The 23683-nt window shown below is 34.2% G+C and overlaps 2 protein-coding genes across 3 annotated transcripts; one reads left to right on the top strand and one right to left on the bottom strand.

Moving 5' to 3' along the window:
• The first annotated feature begins 2706 nt into the window (after positions 1 to 2706).
• On the top strand, positions 2707 to 6331 carry LOC141682863 (ABC transporter F family member 4). Its single transcript, XM_074487549.1, has 2 exons — positions 2707 to 2865; positions 3901 to 6331. The coding sequence occupies exon 2, from the start codon at positions 3909 to 3911 to the stop codon at positions 6105 to 6107; it is 2199 nt and encodes a 732-aa protein (XP_074343650.1). The 5' UTR covers positions 2707 to 2865; positions 3901 to 3908; the 3' UTR covers positions 6108 to 6331.
• A 1441-nt stretch (positions 6332 to 7772) lies between these two features.
• On the bottom strand, positions 7773 to 22604 carry LOC141684159 (N-terminal acetyltransferase A complex auxiliary subunit NAA15-like). 2 transcript variants are annotated; one of them, XM_074488996.1, is made up of 26 exons: positions 22412 to 22604; positions 21250 to 21328; positions 20137 to 20219; positions 19890 to 20039; positions 19035 to 19150; positions 18234 to 18339; positions 17627 to 17698; positions 17424 to 17539; positions 17078 to 17210; positions 16121 to 16198; positions 15990 to 16043; positions 15799 to 15869; positions 15359 to 15413; positions 15100 to 15195; positions 11361 to 11489; positions 11145 to 11221; positions 10817 to 11047; positions 10458 to 10590; positions 10274 to 10378; positions 10043 to 10174; positions 9496 to 9552; positions 9142 to 9239; positions 8983 to 9041; positions 8789 to 8900; positions 8572 to 8666; positions 7773 to 8434 (listed from the first exon to the last, which is right to left on the bottom strand). In XM_074488996.1, the coding sequence occupies exons 1-26, from the start codon at positions 22460 to 22462 to the stop codon at positions 8232 to 8234; spliced, it is 2691 nt and encodes an 896-aa protein (XP_074345097.1). In that variant the 5' UTR covers positions 22463 to 22604; the 3' UTR covers positions 7773 to 8231. The 2 variants fall into 2 exon arrangements, with proteins under 2 accessions (XP_074345097.1, XP_074345096.1); XM_074488995.1 differs by having other exon boundaries at positions 8572 to 8669; positions 22412 to 22603.
• Positions 22605 to 23683: the final 1079 nt, after the last annotated feature.

The following is a 23683-nucleotide window of genomic DNA, read 5'->3' as shown; positions in this document are numbered from 1 at the left end:
GCTCTCTATTCTATCTAACTGCAAGTAGACCTGATATCATGTATGCTACATGTCTTTGTGCAAGATTTCAAGCAGATCCAAGAGAACCTCACTTAACAGCTGTGAAAAGAATTTTCAAGTACCTTAAGGGTACAGCTGATATGGGATTGTGGTATCCTAGAGAATCAGACTTTAAACTAATAGGTTACTCAGATGCAGATTTTGCAGGATGCAAAATTGATAGGAAAAGCACAAGTGGAAGCTGCCAATTTTTGATGGCAGATTGGTTTCTTGGTTTAGCAAGAAACAGAAGTCAATTTCCACATCAACTATAGAAGCAGAATACATTGTTGCAGGAAGCTGTTATGCACAAATTCTTTGGATGAAGAATCAGTTACTGGATTATGTGTTAGAATTTTCTAAAATCCCTATTTACTGTGATAATCAAAGTGTTATTGCTATGACAGGTAATCCAGTTCAACACTCAATGACAAAGCACATCAGCATTAGGTACCACTTCATAAGGGAACATGTGGATGAAGGTACAGTGGAATTACATTTTGTTCCAACAGATCAACAACTAGCAGATATCTTCACAAAAACACTATGTGAAGCTACTTTTACAAGATTGGTAAATGAACTTGGAATTGTTTCAAGTTCTTTCTCTAAATCTGCTTAGTTTATGTTCTGATACATTAGACTTTATGATTAGTGTTTACAGATATTACATCTTTGTGTATTCTGTGCTTAATTAGAAAACTTCTAAGTGCTGATTGTTATCTGATGTGAATTTCTAAACTCTGATAGTGATATGAATGTTTCTGTGACTATTCAATCCAATGAGGATAACCGTGCTAGATGCTGAACTAGTAGTCTTTAATATACTAAAGATCCCATGTTTGAAGTAATTGTTTATGTGGAAATCTTTTAACACAAGCAAATTCTGATATTGAGCTTAGTTAAGTTTACTTTGTGTATCTTATTACTAAGTCAAAAACTAGAATAGTGTTTCTTATCTGTTAAGTTCTGATGTTAGTAAATCTGGTGGATGAACTAAGTGCTGATAAGCCTCACTTATCAAAAGAAAAAGAAAATGAAAGAAATAAAAATCAGGTACTCCTTTGAGATCTAGAGTAAAAATGTGGAAGGGAAGACCCAAGTGAATTGCTGGTATCAAGTAATATGCATTAGAAAAGCAAAATAAAATTTTCTTGGTGACATTTCACACTCTATGATTACTGGAGAAATACTCTGATAACAGCATAAATTCTGATAAGCAGTCGTGACTCACTTACACTGAGAAGCCACTGTAAAATAGAATTTCAAAAGATGCATAAAATGAGCACAAAACAGTTGAGGTGGACTCATGCATGAACTCATTCAATAGTATGATTCAGAATAATGACAGATTTTGAGCAAAGTTCTTAGTTATGCCTTATTTCTAAGATGTACTGAAGTGAATCAGACTTTACTCTTTGTCCGATATTTAGCTTAATGCAAACACTTACACTCCATATGAATAATGAAAATTACTGTGGTGATCAATGTTATTTTAGATGAACAGTCTATGTGTCAGATTGCATAAATTCTGAGGATAAGTTCTGATGGAAGTTCTGATGATTAAGTTCTGATGAAAATATATCAGTATTTGTGTGAAGAATTACAGAAATACACATTCACTTTTCAAGTTAAGGAGCCATATTTTGATGACTTTTAAATCCTGATAATAATCAAGTTCTGATGCTGACGTGGCAGTATTTATTTACTTGTTTATTTTTTGTCATTACCTGAACGATAATATTTTTACAGAATATTGGTTAATGTGCGATAAAACAGTCATAATCATTATGGGTTAGTGATTAGCGTGTATGTCTTGAAAACCTGCATGCGCACAGTAATTATTATCATATCCCGTGCCCATTAACTCTGGATTTAGATCTTTTACTGACTGTTATTATTACACATCAGTCTAGGGAGTCGAGGGGTCATTATTCTTACTTGTAATTTTTAACCAGTCCTCGCGTCCCTTGATATTCTATTAGCTATTTAAACCAACCATTCATTCCAGCCAAAACATCTTTCATTTTCTCACAAACTCACTCTCTTTTTATTCATATCAACAAAAATGATCCGTTTCAACATGTTCTTGAACTATGAAACCTTTAACATCGAGTTGAGTTGTGATGAATGCCAACAGGAGTGGCATGTCACCGCCATTCCTGACGTGATATGGAACTCAGTTCCACAAGAGGTTCACACAGAACTCTTATTCTTATCAATGGAGTATCATCTCCATCTTGATAGGTTGGAAGAGGAAAGGAGAGAAGCTCTCCGTCAGCAAGAACGGATCATCCGTCTTGCAGTGCTTTTCGTCAGCAGCAGAAGGAGTTAGTCGTTAAGTCTTCTTAGACTAGGCCTAAGGCTGTTGATGTTAGGAATCGTAGAATAGGACTATCTTGTCATTTTTGCATGTAATTGCTAAATTTCATATATATTTATATATATATTCATTTATATACGATTCGGTCCGGTTTTTACGGTTCTAGTATATTAAAAACCGAACCGAAAACCGAAATTTCTAGAAAAATAAGAACCGAACCGGACCCGAATTAGTGAAGAACCGAACCGGAACCGGAACCGCAATTTTTGATCGGTTCAATTCGGTTCTCGGTTCTCGGTTCTCGGTTCTCGGTTCTAAGCAGAACCGATTCTAAACCGGGAAATGCTCACTCGTGCCTGGGGATGGGGTTTTCCTCATCTCACAATTTACATATAAAACATCTCTCTCTCCCCCCCTTTATCTCTCTCTCTATACACACTGTCGGAGAGATTTTCATCTCTCTCGCTGCTGCTAAAATTATACCGTCCACCTCGATCTCTGCTAAGGTAAGGAACACAAGCCTCTATCTATCTGTTTCTATATCTTTATTATCCTCTTTAACATATCTTATAATATACATATGCTTAATCGATTTTTAGACCGCGGATCTCTTCGATTTCAGTTATTATTTGATTTTGATTCATTTAGGTTTTTAGTTGTGCTCTGTGTATTGATTCATGATATAGTTTTTATGGTTTTTATTTATATCTGACGCTTTTTTTTATTGTTTATAAATTAGATGAATTAGCAGTTTTTTAACCTTAATAAATTAATAAAATACTTTGGGGACTATTAAATTTAATTCATAGGGGTTTTACTGTAGTTGTGAAATATAGAATTGAAGTTGAGAATTGTTACTTTATATGTTAGCAGTATGGCCGGGACGTGTAATGTCTTCAGTGTTATTGTTTGTATTTTTCGGAGTACTGTTGTGCCTGCGGCTATGGTTATCTTTTGTTGAGGATTCTTATTATATGGGAAATGATCGATTAGTAGAGTTGCATCTAGAAATTGAAGACGTGGAAACTGTAAAAATAGTATAGTTGGTAAAAATGTGTACTTTTTAATGGTTTGTTTATGTTCTGTGCTATTTTTCCAACTTGTAGATGATGTCTTGGTAGTGAAGATATATCATATATGCACGTCGTTTCCTACATTCTTGCACGTATTGATCATGAAATATTGTTCTTTTGTTTCTGAATTTTGATACACATCTTGCACAAAGTAATCAACTGAATCTTTACTCCGAGCTGCTTTAAACTAATTTGGTAGCTCTATCCTGAAATCTTACTTGTACTTTCTCTTTCTTTGGTCTGATTTTGTATTGCAATTGTAACTCGTGAAGGAATTTGCTTTCTATTATATTCAAATATCATTAAGCAATCAAAATACTAAAATCACACGTGAATTTTAGGTCTTTGATAAGCTCAACTATATTAAAATATTTTAGGTATTGAAATGTGTGCATATGAGTTGTATTAGAATAACTGTGAATTTTAAATTGTAAAACTTTTTACTAATTTTTAATATATTTCTTGTAGATATCGTAATGGGAAAGAAAAAGTCAGAAGAAAGTGGCGCCAATCCAAAGGCTAAAACAAACAGTAAAGATGCCCCAAAAGAAGCAAAGAAGATCTCTGTATCGGCAATGCTAGCCAGCATGGACCAGAAACCAGAGAAAGCCAAAAAAGGACCATCAAGCTCAACTGCGAGCAAATCGAAGTCGAAAGCAGCTCCAAAAGTGTCTTCTTATGTTGATGGATTAGATCTACCTCCCTCAGATGAAGAGGATGATGATTATGCTTCTGAAGAAGAGATTGAAAAAAGTGATGTCAATAAGCAGACAGTTCGGAACCAGAAGACCGAAGAAAAACCTCTTCAAATCTCTGTAACTGACAAGGAGTTGAAGAAAAGGGAAAAGAAGGAAATGATCACTGCTCAAGCTGCTGAGCATGCCAAAAAGGTTGCACTTAAGGATGATCGTGATGCTTTTACTGTGGTTATTGGCAGTCGGGCAGCTGTTCTTGAGGGTCAAGATGAAGCTGATGCGAATGTTAAAGATATAACTATAGATAATTTCTCTGTTTCAGCTCGAGGGAAAGAACTCTTGAAGAACACGTCAGTAAAGATATCTCATGGGCAAAGGTACGGGTTGGTTGGACCCAATGGAATGGGTAAATCTACCCTATTAAAGCTTCTTGCATGGAGGAAGATTCCTGTACCAAAAAATATTGATGTTCTATTAGTTGAGCAGGAGGTTGTTGGCGATGACAGAAGTGCAGTTGATGCTGTTGTTTCAGCAAATGAAGAACTTGTCCAGATCCGTGAAGAAGTTGCTACCCTGCTAAAGTCATCTTCTGCTGCTGATGAGGAAGAAGATGCTGATGGTACCGGTGACCTTGATGCGGCAGAAAAGCTTACTGAGCTGTATGAAAAATTGCAGGTGATGGGAGCAGATGCTGCTGAGGCCCAAGCAGCAAAGATACTTGCTGGGTTGGGTTTCACCAAAGATATGCAGGGTCGTCCTACTCGTTCATTCAGTGGAGGTTGGAGAATGAGGATTTCACTAGCTAGGGCACTTTTCGTGCAACCAACTTTGTTGTTGTTGGATGAACCCACCAACCATCTTGATCTGAGGGCTGTACTTTGGTTGGAGGAGTATTTATGTCGTTGGAAGAAAACACTCGTTGTTGTGTCCCATGATCGAGATTTTCTTAATACAGTTTGTAATGAGATCATTCATCTGCACGATTTGAAACTCCACTTGTATCGTGGTAACTTTGATGATTTTGAGAGTGGATATGAGCAGCGTCGAAAAGAAGCAAACAAAAAGTTCGAAAATCATGAAAAGCAGGTGAAAGCTGCCAAGAGAACAGGAAGCCGGGTTGCTCAGGAAAAGGTGAAAAATCGAGCTAAGCTTACTGCTGCGAAGGAAGCTTCTAAGAATAAATCTAAAGGTAAAGTTGATGAGGATGAACCACTACCAGATGCCCCTAAGAAGTGGAGAGATTACACTGTGGAGTTTCACTTTCCTGAACCAACTGAGTTGACACCGCCACTTATGCAGCTAATTGAAGTCAGCTTCAGTTATCCCAACAGGGAGGACTTCAGACTCTCTAATGTAGATGTTGGTATTGATATGGGTACACGCGTTGCTATTGTTGGACCTAATGGTGCTGGGAAATCTACCTTGCTTAATCTTCTTGCTGGAGATTTGGTTCCAAGCGAGGGTGAAATGCGAAGGAGTCAAAAGTTGAGGGTTGGGAGATATTCACAGCACTTTGTTGATCTCCTGACAATGGAAGAAACTCCTGTTCAGTATCTTCTTCGCCTTCACCCAGATCAAGAGGGACTAAGTAAACAAGAGGCTGTACGTGCCAAACTTGGGAAATTTGGACTATCTAGCCATAATCACCTCAGCCCAATTGCAAAATTATCCGGAGGACAAAAAGCTCGAGTGGTCTTCACATCAATTTCCATGTCAAAGCCACATATACTATTATTGGATGAGCCCACAAATCATTTGGATATGCAGAGTATTGACGCATTGGCTGATGCACTTGATGAATTTACGGGTGGAGTTGTCCTGGTTAGCCATGACTCCAGATTAATATCACGTGTTTGTGGTGATGAAGAGAAGAGTGAAATATGGGTGGTGGAGAATGGGACTGTGGAGAAATTCCCTGGTACCTTTGATGAGTACAAGGAAGAACTGCAACAGGAAATTCGAGCAGAGGTTGATGACTGATGCAGCCTGTAAAAACAATGTACCTCTTAATAATGCAGTGGCATTAGGTGCTTGTTTCAGCTTCTTAATGAGTTTTTTCTACTGTTGCATATGTTATATCATAAGATATGTTTGTGTTTTTCACAATTCATTGTTTTACCAACTTGTTTGCAGGATTAAAGGTGCAAGAGTTTATTTATTTGCTTAGTTTGACAAATTTTTAATGTTAAAATGAACACCGAACACATCAAAATTGTGTCAACATTTTCAAATTTAGTTTGTTGAATGTTTCACTTGATTACTCTTGTTCCACACAAGTATGTACTAGACACCCTTGGGATTTTTGATCATCTCCTTTCTTTGTTTTTTCGACCCGAATCAAATCTTTGTTAAATTTTGATTTTGATATTTATGATTGAGTTGTGAAAAATTGTTTCCATGCAATTGGCTTGATTATTACACGTTGTGAAGGAATGAAGGTCCTAAAGAAAGATGCAATCATTCAGGAGCTTTGAGAGAATTCAGAACCATCGACTGTAAATGTAGTAGCTTATTTGTCCGGAAGAAAAACAAAAGTTCCGTTAAAGTTGCATCTCTTGAAAATGATGACGTATTTTTGCCATCTCGCACCATATCATGTCTACAGAATTTCCACTTGGTTTTGCTCCGTCGTAATGCAGCTGTAGACAGATTTAATGACTTTTTCACGGAACTACACTTGAGAGTAGAGAAACTATAAATCTTTAAACAGTGGTTACCGGAGATTCAGCAGGTTGCTTCATAAACCTTGATTTTTTCTTATTAAGTCCACCCGCACTCAAGTACTTCATCCTTTACACTTTTTTCTGATCAAACTTATTAACGTATTCAACTTGAACTATTCCAACATTTTATTATTTAATGCCGTTGTTATACCATCCAACAGCTTCAACGCAACCGGCAACATCAATGAGCCGAAATAAATAATCCAACAAAAATCCCTACTTAACGCCGTAGTCAGACATCTTTGCAAGGAGGAACCCCAATTTAACTCAATTTTCAGACTGGACAAAATTTTGTGTTCGAAATTGACTAGTATTCTTGATTCAGCCCAAGTCCAGCCAGCCGATTTATCTTGCCAAAGCTCAAACTCATTAGCAAACAATATAGTATAAATATCTCAAGGCAAAACAAAATTAAAATATTCTGAAATTTTCTCGTCACACATTGTACCTTTTAACCCACAGTATAATGGACTAGTACAGCATGATTAAAGTTTTCAGATGATATATTTTTAAGGATTTTTCTCTTATCCTGCATGAGTATAATGGACTAGTACAGCATGATTAACGTTACCTATTTGTCATAATTTGAACTATCCTTCTTAAAATTGAGGGTATTTCATTCACCATTTTAAATTCAACACAGGGCAAATGACTGCAAGAAATGACAATATCAAAAAGGAAATTGTCAAATTCACGCAATACACATTGTCTTTGGATTGCTGAGAAGATACAAGGCCATGGAACAATTGGGTACTACGTCTACATTTACTACAAACAAATTTTTATAAAAAGAAAAGGTCAATTTCATCAGAGCAGCCTGACATCCCGACTGCAAACTTGGACCTTCAGAACCTTACCCGACATCCAAAAAAAAATGATAATCAAGTAAATTTAATAAAAAAACAAGGAAACAAAAAACATATCTTGCAGTATTACCTCTTCTTGATAATTTTAATTTACTCAAGACTTGTACACTACACACGTCAGCTTAATGGGTAACAAAAAAGGGGGTTTGCCAGTACAACATATTCTTCAGATGATCCTCTATAGGGTGTATGTTCTAGAGTCTCTTTAACCTAGAGCTGTTCAGTTCCTGCAATACAAAAGAAAATAACCCCATTCTCTCCTAGAAGAGATCTAAACATACATCGAGACATGCCGTCATCTAGGTATTTTACACATCTTCCGAGGAATGAAGTTATACAGATTGGAATTCAATTTACTCTTAAGGTGAATATCAGCAACTTATGACAGCATCACCTTGAAATTTGCATAAACCTGGATTAATATTCTCTGGGAAGCTACTAAGATGAACGATTTCCAATCAGTAAACGACAGATGCATCCTCTTGAACATGATCAGCAGGCTATTTTATATGTGATTAGATGACAAGGTTATTAAGTGCCTCTACATTTTCTAATTTTCCATTTGTAGAAAGAGGTTCGTCATTTTGAAGAGTTTCTAGATGATTCATGCCTCCATTAACAGTTTTATCTTTTACTAGATTTCTAGTAACCACGGAACTCTGACCACCTTCAAAGTATGTCGAGAAAGGGAAGTACTCGCTGCATCTCACTTTCCATCCTACAATATGAACGGAAATTAATACCCTGAATGGGATCGCAAATTAAAAGTATACAAGGATTTTCTGGAAAAGAAATACCAGAGATAGAAAATATTGAATAACTAAAAAACATTGGGTATTCTGTCACTTGACTTACTTGATGCAACAGCATGATCATCGAATATTGTTCCTAGAATTTTGTGTACTGCAATACAGTCTTTTAGTTTCCATTCTTTCACTATGGCAAATCCACTTCTAATACACCAACAGTGAAGCGCATTAATAAAAAAATCTGACAGTATACCAGCACAACTAGAACTGCAAATAGTATTTAACAAAAGTCGTGGATAAACACTAAATGAACAAGGCATTACTTTGGTACGGCGTTGTTCAATGACTCTTCAATTATTTTAATAGCCTCAGCTTTCCTATTTGGCTCTATAAGATGTAACATTTCTGCTGCTGCTGCTCTATGCAACAAGGAATCTGCCAATATTTACAGGTGTTATTTTTAAAGTAGGAGCTTATAGAGTATAGACATATATTCATATTAGAAAAACCTATTAACCTCTATGCTTCTCAAGGAAAAGAGTGTTTGCCTCTACGAGAGATTTTCCGTGCAACTGACTATAAAATCACACAAAAAAGGCATTTATTATGCAATTTCATATTTATCCACTTGTTTCAAAGCTGTCAATTATAAACTTTAACTACAATGATAAGAAACCTGAAAGTAGGTCGTTCTGCTTCGAAGACACTCCAAACAAGTTTCTCAGCCTCACTAACTCGAGTACGGATGGAAGCCACCTTGTAGAAGAAACTAACCTGCAAAACCATTATCTAGAATTAGATTGGCGGAACCGTTGCCAAAACCCCTGACAGATTTATTGGTGGAAGGAGCAAAAACTAAAACGAGAAAGAATCATAATACTACGAGCGCAATATTACTACTATATTACTTAGGAACAAAAAATATTACTAATACTAAAGTCGTAATGGTGATCAAAAAATATCGAACACCTGCAGTGACAATATTAACTAGACACGTAGATAACTTTGTTAACAAGGGATGAAATATTACCATGCAACGATGTGAATCTGGATTCTCACCATCCAATCGAAGGACATGTTTCAGCGCCTATCAGAATGTATAAGAATATTTCAAGAACAATTATACAAATCAGAAGCAACAGCAAGCGCTTTTGTCTTTCCAAGGCATGAAGGTTTCAACAATTTTTGAAAGAGCTATAATCTCAGCAATGGAGAAAAAAGGTGAATAGCAGTAGAAGGACAGAGCATCAATCCAAATCAATTACATTAATCAAAAGTTCTATATTGGAAATTGTTCGCTTCTGTTTAAAAAAAAGAGTTGATGTGTCTTGATAGAACGAGATGGCTGGATGAGCAAATCAAACAGGTAGTACATGTTCGAGATGTCCCAAATCAGAGGACAATCGTTACTTGGTATTTCCACAAGTGAGTTCCATCAGAAGCATTACATACATGCACCATATGCAATAAAGGTCGTACACGCATGTTAAAGTACTAGTAACACCCAAGAAAATATCATTCTCCCTTGTGTGTTTGCTGAAAATAAAAGGCTGCAACTACTGTCAACATTGAGATACCTGAAGGGCCAGCAGAATTTTATGATTTCTCATATATACTTCAAAGGAAAGAAAATGTGTCTCCAAGGAATTAGGTGAGTGCTTCTGAAGCAACTTTAAATAATTTGTGGCTTCCAACAAAGGGTCTTCGACCTACAATAATATTTTTACTTCACTATACAATTGCTCAAGGCATAATACACGATATTCATTTTATCAAAATTTTGCAATTGAAGAGGAGTCCAAGTTGACCTGCAACAGCTTTTTGCCATGAGGATCTGGATCAACTGGTTTAACATGCCGCATCCCTGCTTTTGAGACATTAACACTTGATTCCTCAGTTCTTACTTCTGCCTCCTGGCAAAACCGAAAATTAGAAAATAAACTGAACAGAAAGGAAAGAAAACTAATAAGTTACGTGAAACATCTGAAATACTTTCTTAGCTCGCGCTTCTGCCTTTCTCTGTTTTTGCCTATTCTTCTTCTTCTGAGAAGCTGGTAATTTTGACATGTCATCATCTTCTTCAGCAGCAGATTTTAGAGGGGCATCATACAACTTTATATAGCATCTGCAGCTTAACTTAATTAATAAAAATAGCAAAAAAAACTTAATTAATAAACATGTAAAACTAGGAATACAACTGTGATTGATCAGCGGACTTTCAACTAAAGACAAACCAATGCTATTTGTGAAAGTATCACCATCTTATGGAAACATCACATCATTTACTCAACAGCATTATGTTGAACAAAGAGGTGTAAAATGTATGACCAGGAAACAGATGAAAGTACCACCTGATAGCACCAGCAGCTGCTTTGCGAAAATAAGTATGTGAATGGAGCCGGTCTTGAAATTTCAACATTTCAATATAACCTCGCAGTGTCATTTTCCTTAAGCAGTAAGTATGAAAGTCAAATTGGTCCTCAGTGATGTCGGCATAATGCTTCTCGACAGCTAAAAATTTCTTCAGAGCTCGTCCAAGATCCCCTTGGCGGAAGAAACTTTCTCCAGATGCAAGCTCATACCTTGTAGTAATTAAATTTTACATCAGATTTAACAGCTCTAGTCAGACTAAGGATTGACATGATATGTGTAAGAAACAGACTCGAAACAGAAATATACCACATGCACTGCATATCTTGTAGACTCTGATCCCAATCTTTTGTGAACAATGCAGCTGTTTTTTCTGCCAGCATAACCTTTCAAATGTTCAATGCAAAAGGTCAACTAACGTAAGAGAAGTTCACAATTGGAGAGGCATAGGTTGCTGAAGCAACACTCCTTAAAGTATAATGTATGGCCTGGTAAGGGGACAAAAAAGTGTTGGCCACTCGGTACCTGATCAGCTTGCAGCATGCGTTTTACACAGTAACTATTAGCATGACGATCAGAAAGGTCCATGCACCTTGCTTCATCTGCCAAAACTGCAGCAGCTTCCAAGTCACCACCATGCTTTAATATCCGGCTCTGATTTTGATAACATTCAAATTAGCAATAGAAGTCCCCAAGCCTATGGGTTGAAATGAACTACAGCATCATGTATATATTATAGGACAAAAGAAAAAAGGCAAACATCAGATTGCAACCTTCACAAGCAATATAGTTATGTCAACCACTATAGTAATGGGGCATATGGCGTAATATTGATGTCCAGAACAAGCACAATGATATTCATTAGATGCAATTATTTTTTTAAGAAAAAAAGATATAAACAGTTGTAATAATAGGCAAAGTTGTGGGCAAAGAAGCAGTTACATAATGTCCAAAGTTTCAAAACAAAGTATACAACACAAAATTCGATGTGTATTCTTACGAGTGAACTAATATCAAAGGTTATTATCACAATGTTGACTTGCACCTCGTGTGTGGTTATAGTAGGACACTAAGCTGCCATGCCTGTTGGCGCAAGGTGATCCAGTTGGTCATATAGCTTTAAACAATGTGAGGTCCGATTGTCAATCGATTTGAAATACGTTTGATTAAAACAAGAAATACATATATTATGCATCATTAACCAATTGTATGTCAGGACTATAATATTAACAACTACTCCCTCTGTCTTTTTCATTTCTTTACGCTTTCCTTTTTGGGATGTCTCATCCATTTCTTTACATTTCAAAACTTACCAAAAATAGTCAATGGGTCCCCCCCTTTCCCTACTTTTCCTCCCTTTTCATATTACTTTTACCCCCACTATCTCCCTTTTATATATTAAAAATCAGTGGGTCCCACCACTACACCCACTTTTCTTTCTCTTTTCCACTACTTTATACATATTTCTTAATCTCTGTACCCAATCCTTTTGATAACAAATCAAAAGGACGGAGGGAGTACTAAATAAAGCCGCACTTCGCGGCGGCGTTTAAATTTTTATAAATTTTAATATGAATTAATATTACAATTTAGATAAAAGTTAATTTGAGCCGTGCTCCCGTCAAGTACAATACTGATCAGAAATTGTCTGTTTCGAATATATAAACTTGTCTAATTCGAATATTCCTATCGAAACCCTAATTTTATGTAAGTATGAATGTGTTTTCTAGTTGGAATAGGATGCCGCCTAATCTCTAGCATCTCATCATTGTTAAATAATAATGCAATTTTTCTTTCTAAACCCAAACTACTTTCCTTTGATTATACGTGTATTTTTAGACTTACGATTTGTTTAAAAATCACGTGAACCCCTCTTGTTTATAAATAATGATAACTTTTCTTTAAAATACGAACTCCTCTTTTAATAAATAAGGATACATGTGAATTATTTGAATAAATGAATTTTCAAAAAAGAGCAATTGAGGATTTGTACATGAATTTTAGCTCATGGATGGTATTTGTAAGCCACTAATTTTAATCTATTGACCCGCCTTCAGCTTTTCGCATATCAAGATCTTCCCTATCGCATCTCATCCTTGTTAAACAATGATACATCTTTTCCTTATAAATCCAAACTACTTTTATTTGATTATACGGGTATTTTAGACTTAAAATTTGTTTAAAAAAAAATCTGAACCCCTCTTATTTATAAATAATGATATATTTTCTTTAGAATTCGAACTTTTCTCCTTTTTAAATTAGGATACATGTGAATTTTACTTAGATACATGAATTTTATAAAAGAGTAATTCAGGACTTGTACGTGAATTTCAGCTCGTGCAAGATATTTATAAGCCACTATTGTAATCTATTGACTCGCCTTCAGCTTTTTGTAGCCTTCAGCTTTTTGTAGATCTAGATCTTCCCTATTTCATGAAGTTTTTATAAATTATAATATGAATTAATACTACAATTTAGATAATAATTAATTTGAGCCGCCCTCCCGTCAAATTTATAACCTTGTCTAATTTGAATATCTATGTCTAGTATAAAATCGAAAACCTAATTTTATGTAAATATGAATGTGTTTTCTAGTTCGAATGCCGCATAACTTTCAGCATTTAGTTTATATATTTTTTACATAGTTCTTTATAATTGTATTATTTTTTCTTTTAATAAATCTAAATCTATCTCCTTTATAAATGAATGAGGATACCTCCTCTCCTTTATAAATTATTAGGATATTTTTCTTTTATAAATCAGAATACGTATGATAGTTTAAAAGAAAATATGAAATCCTCTTATTTTTATAAATAGAAACATTTTCTATTCACAATATGTCAATAGAATTCGAACTACTCTACTTTATAAATTAAAATATATTTTGTTTTAATATTTTTTATAAATTAAAATTCCGTTTTAATTTTAATTTTGAAGAAGATGATGATGGCCTTTAATTTTGAAGCCTGTACTTCGGCACTGTAAGAGCCTGTATGGAATTGCCTTTAAACCATGGCCAAAGTTGTTTTTTATTTTTTAAGTTCAAAAAATTCTTTTCATGTGATAGTTTAAAATATAACTTATGATTAAAGCACTGCCAGTACAAATTCTACTATATATATAGTTAAAGCAGATGTACTTTTGACATTATGCATTTATAAGAAAATGAAATCACTTCCACCAAATTCTCTCTCGACTGCTCTTTCTCTCTAATTCTTCTCTCTATTCTATCTTTCTCTTTAAGTTACCTCTATCTCTCTTTTTCTCCTCTTTTTCTCTGCTCTATCTCTAATCTCTATCAATGTACCTCTGATCTCATTCTCTCTTATTTCTCTGTTTCCTTGTTTATCTTAGCTTGAATCTCATTTACTTGTTGTTATGTACTGTTTTATTCCACACATATTCATAAAATTCCAAAATTAGGCTCAAACTACATTTCAAGGCTGTTGTTCCTGACGGTCAAACTATAGAAGTCCCTCTCTCTCCGACTATAGGGCGAGGAAGCAGAACCTAAGTGGCAATCAGAACCCAATGAACATCACAGGAGCTAAACAGAGTCTGCTCCAGTGGGTTGCTAAAAACAAAACTACAAAAGGAAAAAAAATAAAGGACAGATTAACTGCCACAAAGTGTACATCTTGAGCCAACAAGGTAAATTTTCACAGGAGCTAAACAGAGTCTGGTCCAGTGGATTGAATATAGAAATAAAGGATAGATTAAATGCCACAAAGTGTACATCTTGAGCCAACACGTAGGTTAAGTTTCAAGTTAACTTTTCAAAACTGCAAACCGACAGCTGGCAGATTGTATAATTCAACAGAATCATGGAAACTTTGGTTTCCTGGGATTAAAAAAAATCCTGAAGCATTCATCCTAAAACCATAAACTTCAATTACCGTTAGTTTAAACTCTAATTTTAACACATTTCCGCAGTGAGACAGGCTTGCTCGAAAGTCAACTTTTTTTCCTACTTGATTTATTGTTAGCATGTTTCTTCTGCAATAAATACCTATCCTGATACTATCCACGGGACCATTAAATAAAACCCTTAATACAATCGACTGGACTATTAAACAGAACCAAATACCAAGTAACCAGTCTATATATAACAAAATGAAGAGGTGAAAGAACTCGATTTTCATTTCTTAAAGCATAGTTATATATAGTAATAGGCAGTGCCACAGTGATCAAGAGCATCAGTGATGGCATGTTGATCAATCACAATTGAAAAAATATAAGATGAAATGCACAAGTAAAATCAGACCTTTATTGAGTATAACTCGATCACAGTTGGAGTGTGTTCGATAGCTTCATCAATTTTAGCAAGAGCAATATCATAATGGCCTCGTCTATCATAGTTCTAAGGAAGAAAAAGAAAGAAGAAAAAACTTAGCAAAAAGGTGATAACCAATAAAGAGTATAAGACAAAGCCCGGCATAATTAAACTAACAAAGTAAAGATCTCACATCGGAAATAATAATAAAAAATTGCAATTAAAGGTTTGCAAAGTAATAGCAACAAACCTGAGCAAGATACAATAATGTCCACATAAGTGTTGATGGGGGCTCTTTATCCACTCTGTACGTAGAAGATGCAAGCATCAAGTAACAGATTAAACATTCACTTTAACATTATTTAATTTTAAATACAATATGGAACCATAAGCTACCACATCAAAGCAGACAGAAATGAAAAGTTTTACATAGTCTATTAGATAAGAACTATAATTTACACAAAATACAAGGTCCTAAGAAAAAAGGTTTGCGGAAATTTGATTTCGCCAATATAGCATTATTTATCAACGTTCACCAGAAGACTGCTATTGTAGTAACTCTTACTAGCAAGTCTGGGTCTACCAAGTTACAACTGGACTGAATGAGGTGTAGCTAATGTTAAAGAAAAACAACAAAGATGATAAATGATTTGATGGTAAAAGTAAGTAGCTTAAGCAAGTTAATGCTACCTTCCTGGATATCCTCCAAAAGTCCTAAGGGAATGCTCCAATCCAAGGGCCAATTTCTCTAAAATGTCAGCCTGTGATACGTAATCATTATAGATATGTATAAAACCAGAAGTAACACCATATAATCAATATATTAAACACCAGAATAGATTAGTTATCACTATAATAAATTTTTAAAAACCTTCACAAACCTTTTCAGGATGATCATAGAGCGGAGAAAGATCAGAAAACAGTGACGGAACTCCCTAAGAAGAAAGAGCTGTAAGTTTCCAACTTCAAGAAAAAGATAACTAGTCAAACACACGACACAAAAGTGTGTTACCTTTGTTAGGAGAGGCCGCATATAATTATCTGCTGCCTCCCGGAACTTATCACCGGTAAGAAAATCAAGTGGTATTCTCTGGAACAGGTATACATAGTTCAATAAACATACGGGAACAGTTCACAGCTTTATTGCAAAATCTAAAAACTAATGAAGTCACTAGCAGACATGTAAACTTCTGTCAGGTGACAACAAATGGCCAATCAGAAAGGAGCAATAAAGTTTAAAAGGAGCAATTTCTCCCAAAAAAATGTGAGAAAACAACATGACAGTGAACATCAAGTACTCTATATAGACGGAAAAAACATTGAATGCTGACAAGGAGATTAAGAACTGAACGAAAAGTACACATTTAGGTAGATATACAAAAAGAAATTATGGGCGTCACAATTCTTTTAGGTTTATGTTTCAAAGGTGGGTGCATATGTTTCACTTGAACCAAAGGTCAATATTCTGAAATATGTAGTATCCATTGATCGGTGGGGAAAAGACACATACATGCACAAATGAATCTGCTCGAACATCACAGACGTTAACCAACTAGATTTACTAAATTGTTATTGCATTACGAATTTGGTGATGAAAGACTGTGCGAACATGTATTGCATACAAGAGGGCAACTAAACAAAGGAAATCATGTGCTCTCTCTGTGGATAGAACAAACCTAAAATGCTACAAAAGAAGATTAACCATTGAATGCTAGGAACATGTCCAGGTAAAGATATACAATACAAAAAAACCCACAGAAAGAGGTTTTATTATGGGTAACTCTTGGGCATATTTTTTAAGGTAGGTGTAAATATGTTTCACTTGAGCTGAAGTCAGATCCCCTCATGTAAGGCACAGCCATTAACTGACAAAGTTTTTTCTAACTAAATAGTTATTGCATAACATAATTGGTGTAAAAGATTGTGTTGACATAAAAGGCATATAAGAGGTGATCAAAGGATTTTACACCTTGGCAGCAGATGACCAACTGTACTGCAGCACAAGTGACTTGTACAAAGCCTCCAACTGCTCAACTTCACTGGAGGAATACTGTGCATTTTCAGAATGCAGTCCCAAACACTTTTGTAGCCCTTCATAGTATCTATAAAGATCCAAAATAACAGAAAAATGTAAGATAAATTTGTTTTAACCAAAAATGGTGTCTTCTACACAGATGCAAATGGTGAAATAAACTTAATTTTGTAATATAACTAATGGAATACTTCTCAAAGGTTCATGTTCTTAGTAGACAAACGATGTACTTAATAAGCACATATTTGAGTCCTCAATTTCAACAACAAAACGAAAGTATTACCTGTAGTTGTCAGGATTCATGGAAACTAACAATCTGTACAACTTTTCACCTTCTTCAAACTGGCCAAGCTTTACAAGAAGGGAAACCTCCACTTCCTTATATGACAACTTATCAACCTGTGGAAACAAGCACCAAAATACTTCAAGTTATGGTTCAACCCAAGTTTTAACCTAATTACTATGCTAGTTGTAATTAGCACTTACAATTTTAGACCTCTTTTTGTGCAACTCCTCGAGAGCTTTCTCAATTAAGTTACATTCCTCGAGTAAAGAAATCTGAAAAGGTACCGATTTACTAAACAGTCAGCATCCTGTACAATGATATAGTTTCTCAATCTTATGCATCACCACTGCAATTAAAAATCGCAGTGTCGTATTTCAACTTTTTCTTGGACACTGAGAACCTGTACATACCATTTACTTGTGATGTGCCATTTATTAAATTACACAGTCCTTCAAATTTTATGAATTAGATAATGGCAGGAGGAAAGATTGCACGATAATAGCTGGGAGAACATCGATTTATGTATATAGAATTAATTGTACCATTCAAATACAAGCACTGTGACTTGATTGGCCGTAAAAAGTCCAGTTACTCTAGTTTATAATGCATAGGCTCATTTTATAAGTTGGATCAAACTTGTATATAATCAAAAAATTCATAAACATCAAAACTACATGTGTATGCCATAAAACATGTTTTCTCAAAAAGAGTATAAGAATGCAACAAGTTGACTCAAATTTCAAACACTCATAATGAAAGCATCTACAATCTAGATAGTAAATACATTTGTATTTAAGGTAAGATTACCTTGTACAGCAGCATTTCCCCATGCTCACAACGTTCATTTTCTGGAGGATGATTGTCATCAAGAGTTCCCTCATATGCTTCAAGAATATTAACTGCTTTTAATGCACTGCATCTCGTAAAAGAAAAACAATGAGTACTGCATCTCCATAAGAAATGGGGTGTTTTTCAATCTCAGTCGCCAACATATTAGCTATTTACAGGTGCCACATCGGATGATAAAAATGCTCAAAAACTATTAATTTAACTTGAAAAAATATCATCTGCCACAAAAAAAGATTCACTTTTGACTTTCACGTTTCATGTCTGTAGGGAAGCAATCATATCCAGTAGGTGACAAAAAAGTTATATGGTTTTGATATTCACACAACCATATATAAAGCTCAAAGATCCATGACAGTAATAATCAAGTTCACCAATTAATACATGTCAGTGCATAAAACATGCACCAATTTTTTACGTCATCTGGCTTGTTTCTATGTAGTTAAAACGTTCTCAACAACAATTTAAAGAAATAGATGGAATCAATTCAACAAGCAGATATAACAGTGATCTACTTCCCAGTTCCCACTATTTAGAAAAGATCAAAGCCCTAGAAAGTAATATATAAATATGGTTTGCAAGACATATTGTTGCTGAAGATATTACAAACAATTGGTAATGCCATAAGCAATACACATATAACATATTCAACCTGGGAAAATTGCATTAGTGTCTCCTCTGTAACCTTCACTATGACTAAGACTCGCAAAACTGCAATTGTTTTGCTTAATATTTATTTAAATTTTCAAAGAAAATAATTACTTTGAGTTTAAGTGCTGGGCTACAGCAAAGCCAATCCAGTTCATCCGTTGGCTTGGTTTCAATGTCAGCAACTGTTGTCTAGTTTCTACAAAACCTTCCAGATCCCGCATCTGTGCCTGTAACAGAAAACTTCCTTATTGACCAATATGTTAACTGTTACATTAAATCTTAATGGACAGATAATCGATATGAGTGTGTGACAGAGACACTCGATAACCGAAACAGAGTAATTACATGCCACGAGTGTAAAACAAAAAAAAATAGGAAAGTAGGGCTTAAATGATATTTAAGTTCAAAACTTCACAAGTATTCGCTAGAAATATTTTGAAACTGACATATATGCACAACCTAATGATACATTAAGAACAAATAATCATAATTGTTATATTTGATATAGCTGACTGCATCCCTCTTAATCAGACAGTAGGAATGATAAACGTAAGACTATGCACAATTAGGCTTCAAATCTGCAGTTTGTTCTGTCACAATACTTCCATTAAATATGGACTTTTCTGGTTTGTATATTTTTTGCAATTGCTTCTTTTATTTTTTATACATCACAATTCACAAAGATACCAAGAGATTAATCTCCCGAACTTGTGAAGTATAAGTCTTATAGGTCCATTTATGTCATTCAAAGCTTTAACAAATGTGCCAGTGAAAACATAATAGCACACCAATATAGAGTACCTTCCAATTAGTGTAGAGCGCCATATTTCTATGTGAGGGGGAAGGACATTTAAGCTCTTCTACCATAGATAAATATTATGCTGCTAAATCTCCAAGAAGCTCAACGAACTACTAATGTTCAACTTCTATCCTAATGCCCACATACAATTTGCAAATGCAGCATACCTGTAAAAGAGACAGGTCCCTGAGTATTTCAAGGTTGTCAGGATCGATCCTTAATGCATTCCGATAGCATTTGATCGCTTCTCTGTAATTCCTGTCTGACCGGTATAAAAGACCGTAAACGTGCCAGCAAACATGACTTTTTAAGTCATTCTGTATAGAACATGAGAAAAGATTAGTTTCAAAACAGAAAAATATGACATTCCAATGTTGATTTAGTAAGCAATGTACAAGGAAGAATCCTTCTCACCTTCAGTCCAAGTCGGACAAGATCATAAGCTTCTGACTTCCGGTCCATACAATTTAATGTTAGCCCCTTCATCGACAGAGTTTCTGGCATTCAGTGAATTGGAGATGTGAGCACAGAATTAGAGGTCCATCATAACAACTTCTAAATCACACAAAAATTATACAAATAACTAAACAAATCTAACAAAATAGTTTCTAAAACTTTAACCACTTGCTAAAACAGTAAGCCCAGAAAATCTTCCCTTAATACAAAACATCCTCCTCTAATATAATATTATTACCTTTAACAAATAAGGTATCCTGCAACACAAACAATCTCCTAATGATATTAGCTTACTAACAACAAGGTACACAGCACCGGTGAAACTTGAAAGCAAGACAGGCAAGATATATTTTTGTAATTGTATGATTTTAATATATTTAGCATCTTTTTACCAACCCGGGAACGCATTTTAATGATTATAATGATTAAATCATGTAGTGGTCGTTTACAAAAGCATATAATAATGATTGATTGTGCTGCTGGAAATAGGTAGATCTCACATTATACCATAACATACCCTCTGAAATTTATAATAGTCGTCCTGACTACATGATCACAAGGTTATAAACCTCGCCACATCATTTTACTATTTTCTACATATTCTGTATGCATAATCATCAAAATACACGTCTCCGCACTAGGAAGTTGATTCCATCCTCGTATTAAATTTTCCTTTAGTTGGGTTTTCATTTATATTTCCATTTCATTGAAACTACCACTACTCTGAGGCTGAGGTATCCTGCAGCATTGCATATTCTAAGCTTCAGCAAAGTGTGACGGTTTGCTCATTCTTTCAGTTGTGAATTATGATAGACAGAACAGGGATTCTACTTCATATGAGTTGAATCCTTCACCTCTTTGAGTATTTGATCAAAGAACATATAGAGAAATTTAAAATTGGGAACGGAAATATAAACATACAGATTTCATGACATCACGAAATGATCAAATATAGGAGAACAGGTACAATTATATAAATAGGATTATAAGTTCATCTGATCCAAATATACACATCTTGTAATAATGTTATACAATAATACAACTGTATCTATTGCATAGAGTTTCACTCACCTCCATGATTGGGAAATTTTTTCAGTATGGAGTCTGCAGCCTTTAACCCTTTCTTATATTGTTTTGTTTCATATGATTTCTGCAAACAGCATAAACATCATTATATTATGCTTCTTAGAAGTATTTGATCCACAGGCTTATTTATAAATAATTAAATGACAGCACTATAGTGAAACTGTTGGCAGAAGGCATTCTTCCTTTTCTAATAGCATAAGAATAATATTTCAGTCATCAAGCAACGTGTCAAAATCCGAATGGAAGGATAATGGCTTTAGATTCACCGCATAAACTCCGAAGAGAACAATACCCAGTCCAGATGCGCGGTAAGATACTAAGAAAACTCAGAATGCAGCAATGCACATATCTCTTAGTTCATATAACATAAATATTCAGCTGTTAAAAGTTAAAACTTCATCAAACAAGTAATATAGTCAAGTTTCCCAAAGGTAAATGATTTGAAACCCCCTTACTGCAGTTGCCGATCACTCTATCCCAATTCCTTGCCTCGGCAAGATCAGGTTTAGCAAATAACATTTATGTTTGCATATTTGTAAACGATTATAATGCAATGTATGTCACCTAATCTAATTACATGACGAACGCTATCAAATGATGAATTAGATTTTCTATATCTCAAAATAACACGTTTACGTGGTGTAGAAAGCAGAATAGCCTAGTCTAGGTACAGAAATCCATTATAATTGACTAGGTCAATTAAACCGTATAAATAACATACATTTCTCGAGAGTCTGTACTTCTTCCCATTTGTTCAATCAAACCTCCACTCTTGTCATATTAACTCTCAACAAATACATAATTGCATTACATGCAAACAAACCTCCAAAGCATAAATCGTTACATAAACCCTAAATACGACACTCTAAACTCAATTCAAGAGTTCCCAATTTTAAGTTTAGTAAGTCAATGATGTCATTCTCAACAGCTCTAAACAGTTAGACATGCTTGTAACAAAATTAAAGAGCTAGGCAATTATTCAAAATTTGTAAAAAAAAGGAGAAGAGAGAAGTGAAAATCAGGGTTAAAGTGAGACAAACAGCATACAATAGAATAACACGATGATTAATAATCAATTTTAATATATATAAAAAAAAAAAAAGGAGAGAGAGTTGAAATAGAAGGTGAGAATAAAAGGAGAGCTTACGACGATGAGTTTAAAGAGGTTGGCCTCTTTTGGAGGAAGAGAAACGCCCATTTTTAGAGTTGAAACTGAGGTTGTAAGTATATATTCTAAGGATGAAAGAGGGTGTGGTGTAGTGTGGAGTGGTGGCGTTTATTTGCTGCAGCCCTACTGCTACCAACGACAAACAGAATGACAGATACATACGTACTAGCGCAATTGCGACCAACGGACATTTATATATATCAAAATATTCACTTCAAATATTATCTCCATCCAAATTGCATCCATTGTGTATAGAAATAATTTTTAAATACTAAACTTATTTTTATTTTTATTTTATCTTATATCTTATATCTTATATTAGTATAGTAATTATGTTGTAATGAAAATAATTTTTATAAATTGATTACATCTCATAAAATTTATATAAATGAAAATGTAATCATATAAAGTTAATTATCTTACTTATTTTTCTTTTCAAAATAAGATTAGACAACTTAACTCGGTGAGAGCTTATTTACTTTCCTTTTGTTTTGTTGTAGAATTCGATTCTTACTCATCCCAAGAATTTTGAGATTAGATACTTATTATAAAGTATATAAGCTTAATTATTAAAAAAAGTAAAACTATATTATTAAAACAAAAACATTTGACATTTGTTTTAGTAATATGCATCGGGTCACTTTAGGGTTGGGAAGTGTTATTCCCGCCCCTGATCCACGAACTCATCCCGAACGGGAATTCTTTTCCTCTTTGATCTCCGCTTGAACGGTAATTCCCGCGAGGATTCGAAAAATAAATAAAAATAATAATTTTGTATTTTTAATAATTTTTTTGATATAAACAATTTACTAATTCGTATTATATAAAAGTATTAATAATATCTCATTTTTTAATATCAAATCATATTAAAATTGATTTATAATATAAACAAATGATAAGTTAAAAACTAAACTTTTTATTATATTACATTATTCAAAAATTGATCAACAAATTTATAGATTATTTTAAAACATGATAATATTTTAAATCCTATTATATATATACACATACCGTGGTGAATTAATAAATGTGTAAAATATATTAAAACTAATGTAAAATGACATGCTCACTTATAACATAATAACAAATAAAGTATATTTATAAAAGTATCATGATAAAGATTAAATTGACCAAAATGAAGGTGTAAATTATTATATAATTTAATAATTTTTTAGCAATAGTTTTTTTATTCTAGATATATACTTAATAACACATAATAAAATGCACTACATTTAAACATTATTTTATTAG

This window comes from Apium graveolens, chromosome 9, assembly GCF_009905375.1.
Source record: "Apium graveolens cultivar Ventura chromosome 9, ASM990537v1, whole genome shotgun sequence".
Classification (NCBI taxonomy): Eukaryota; Viridiplantae; Streptophyta; class Magnoliopsida; order Apiales; family Apiaceae; genus Apium; species Apium graveolens.
This window is presented reverse-complemented; position numbering and strand designations above follow the sequence as displayed.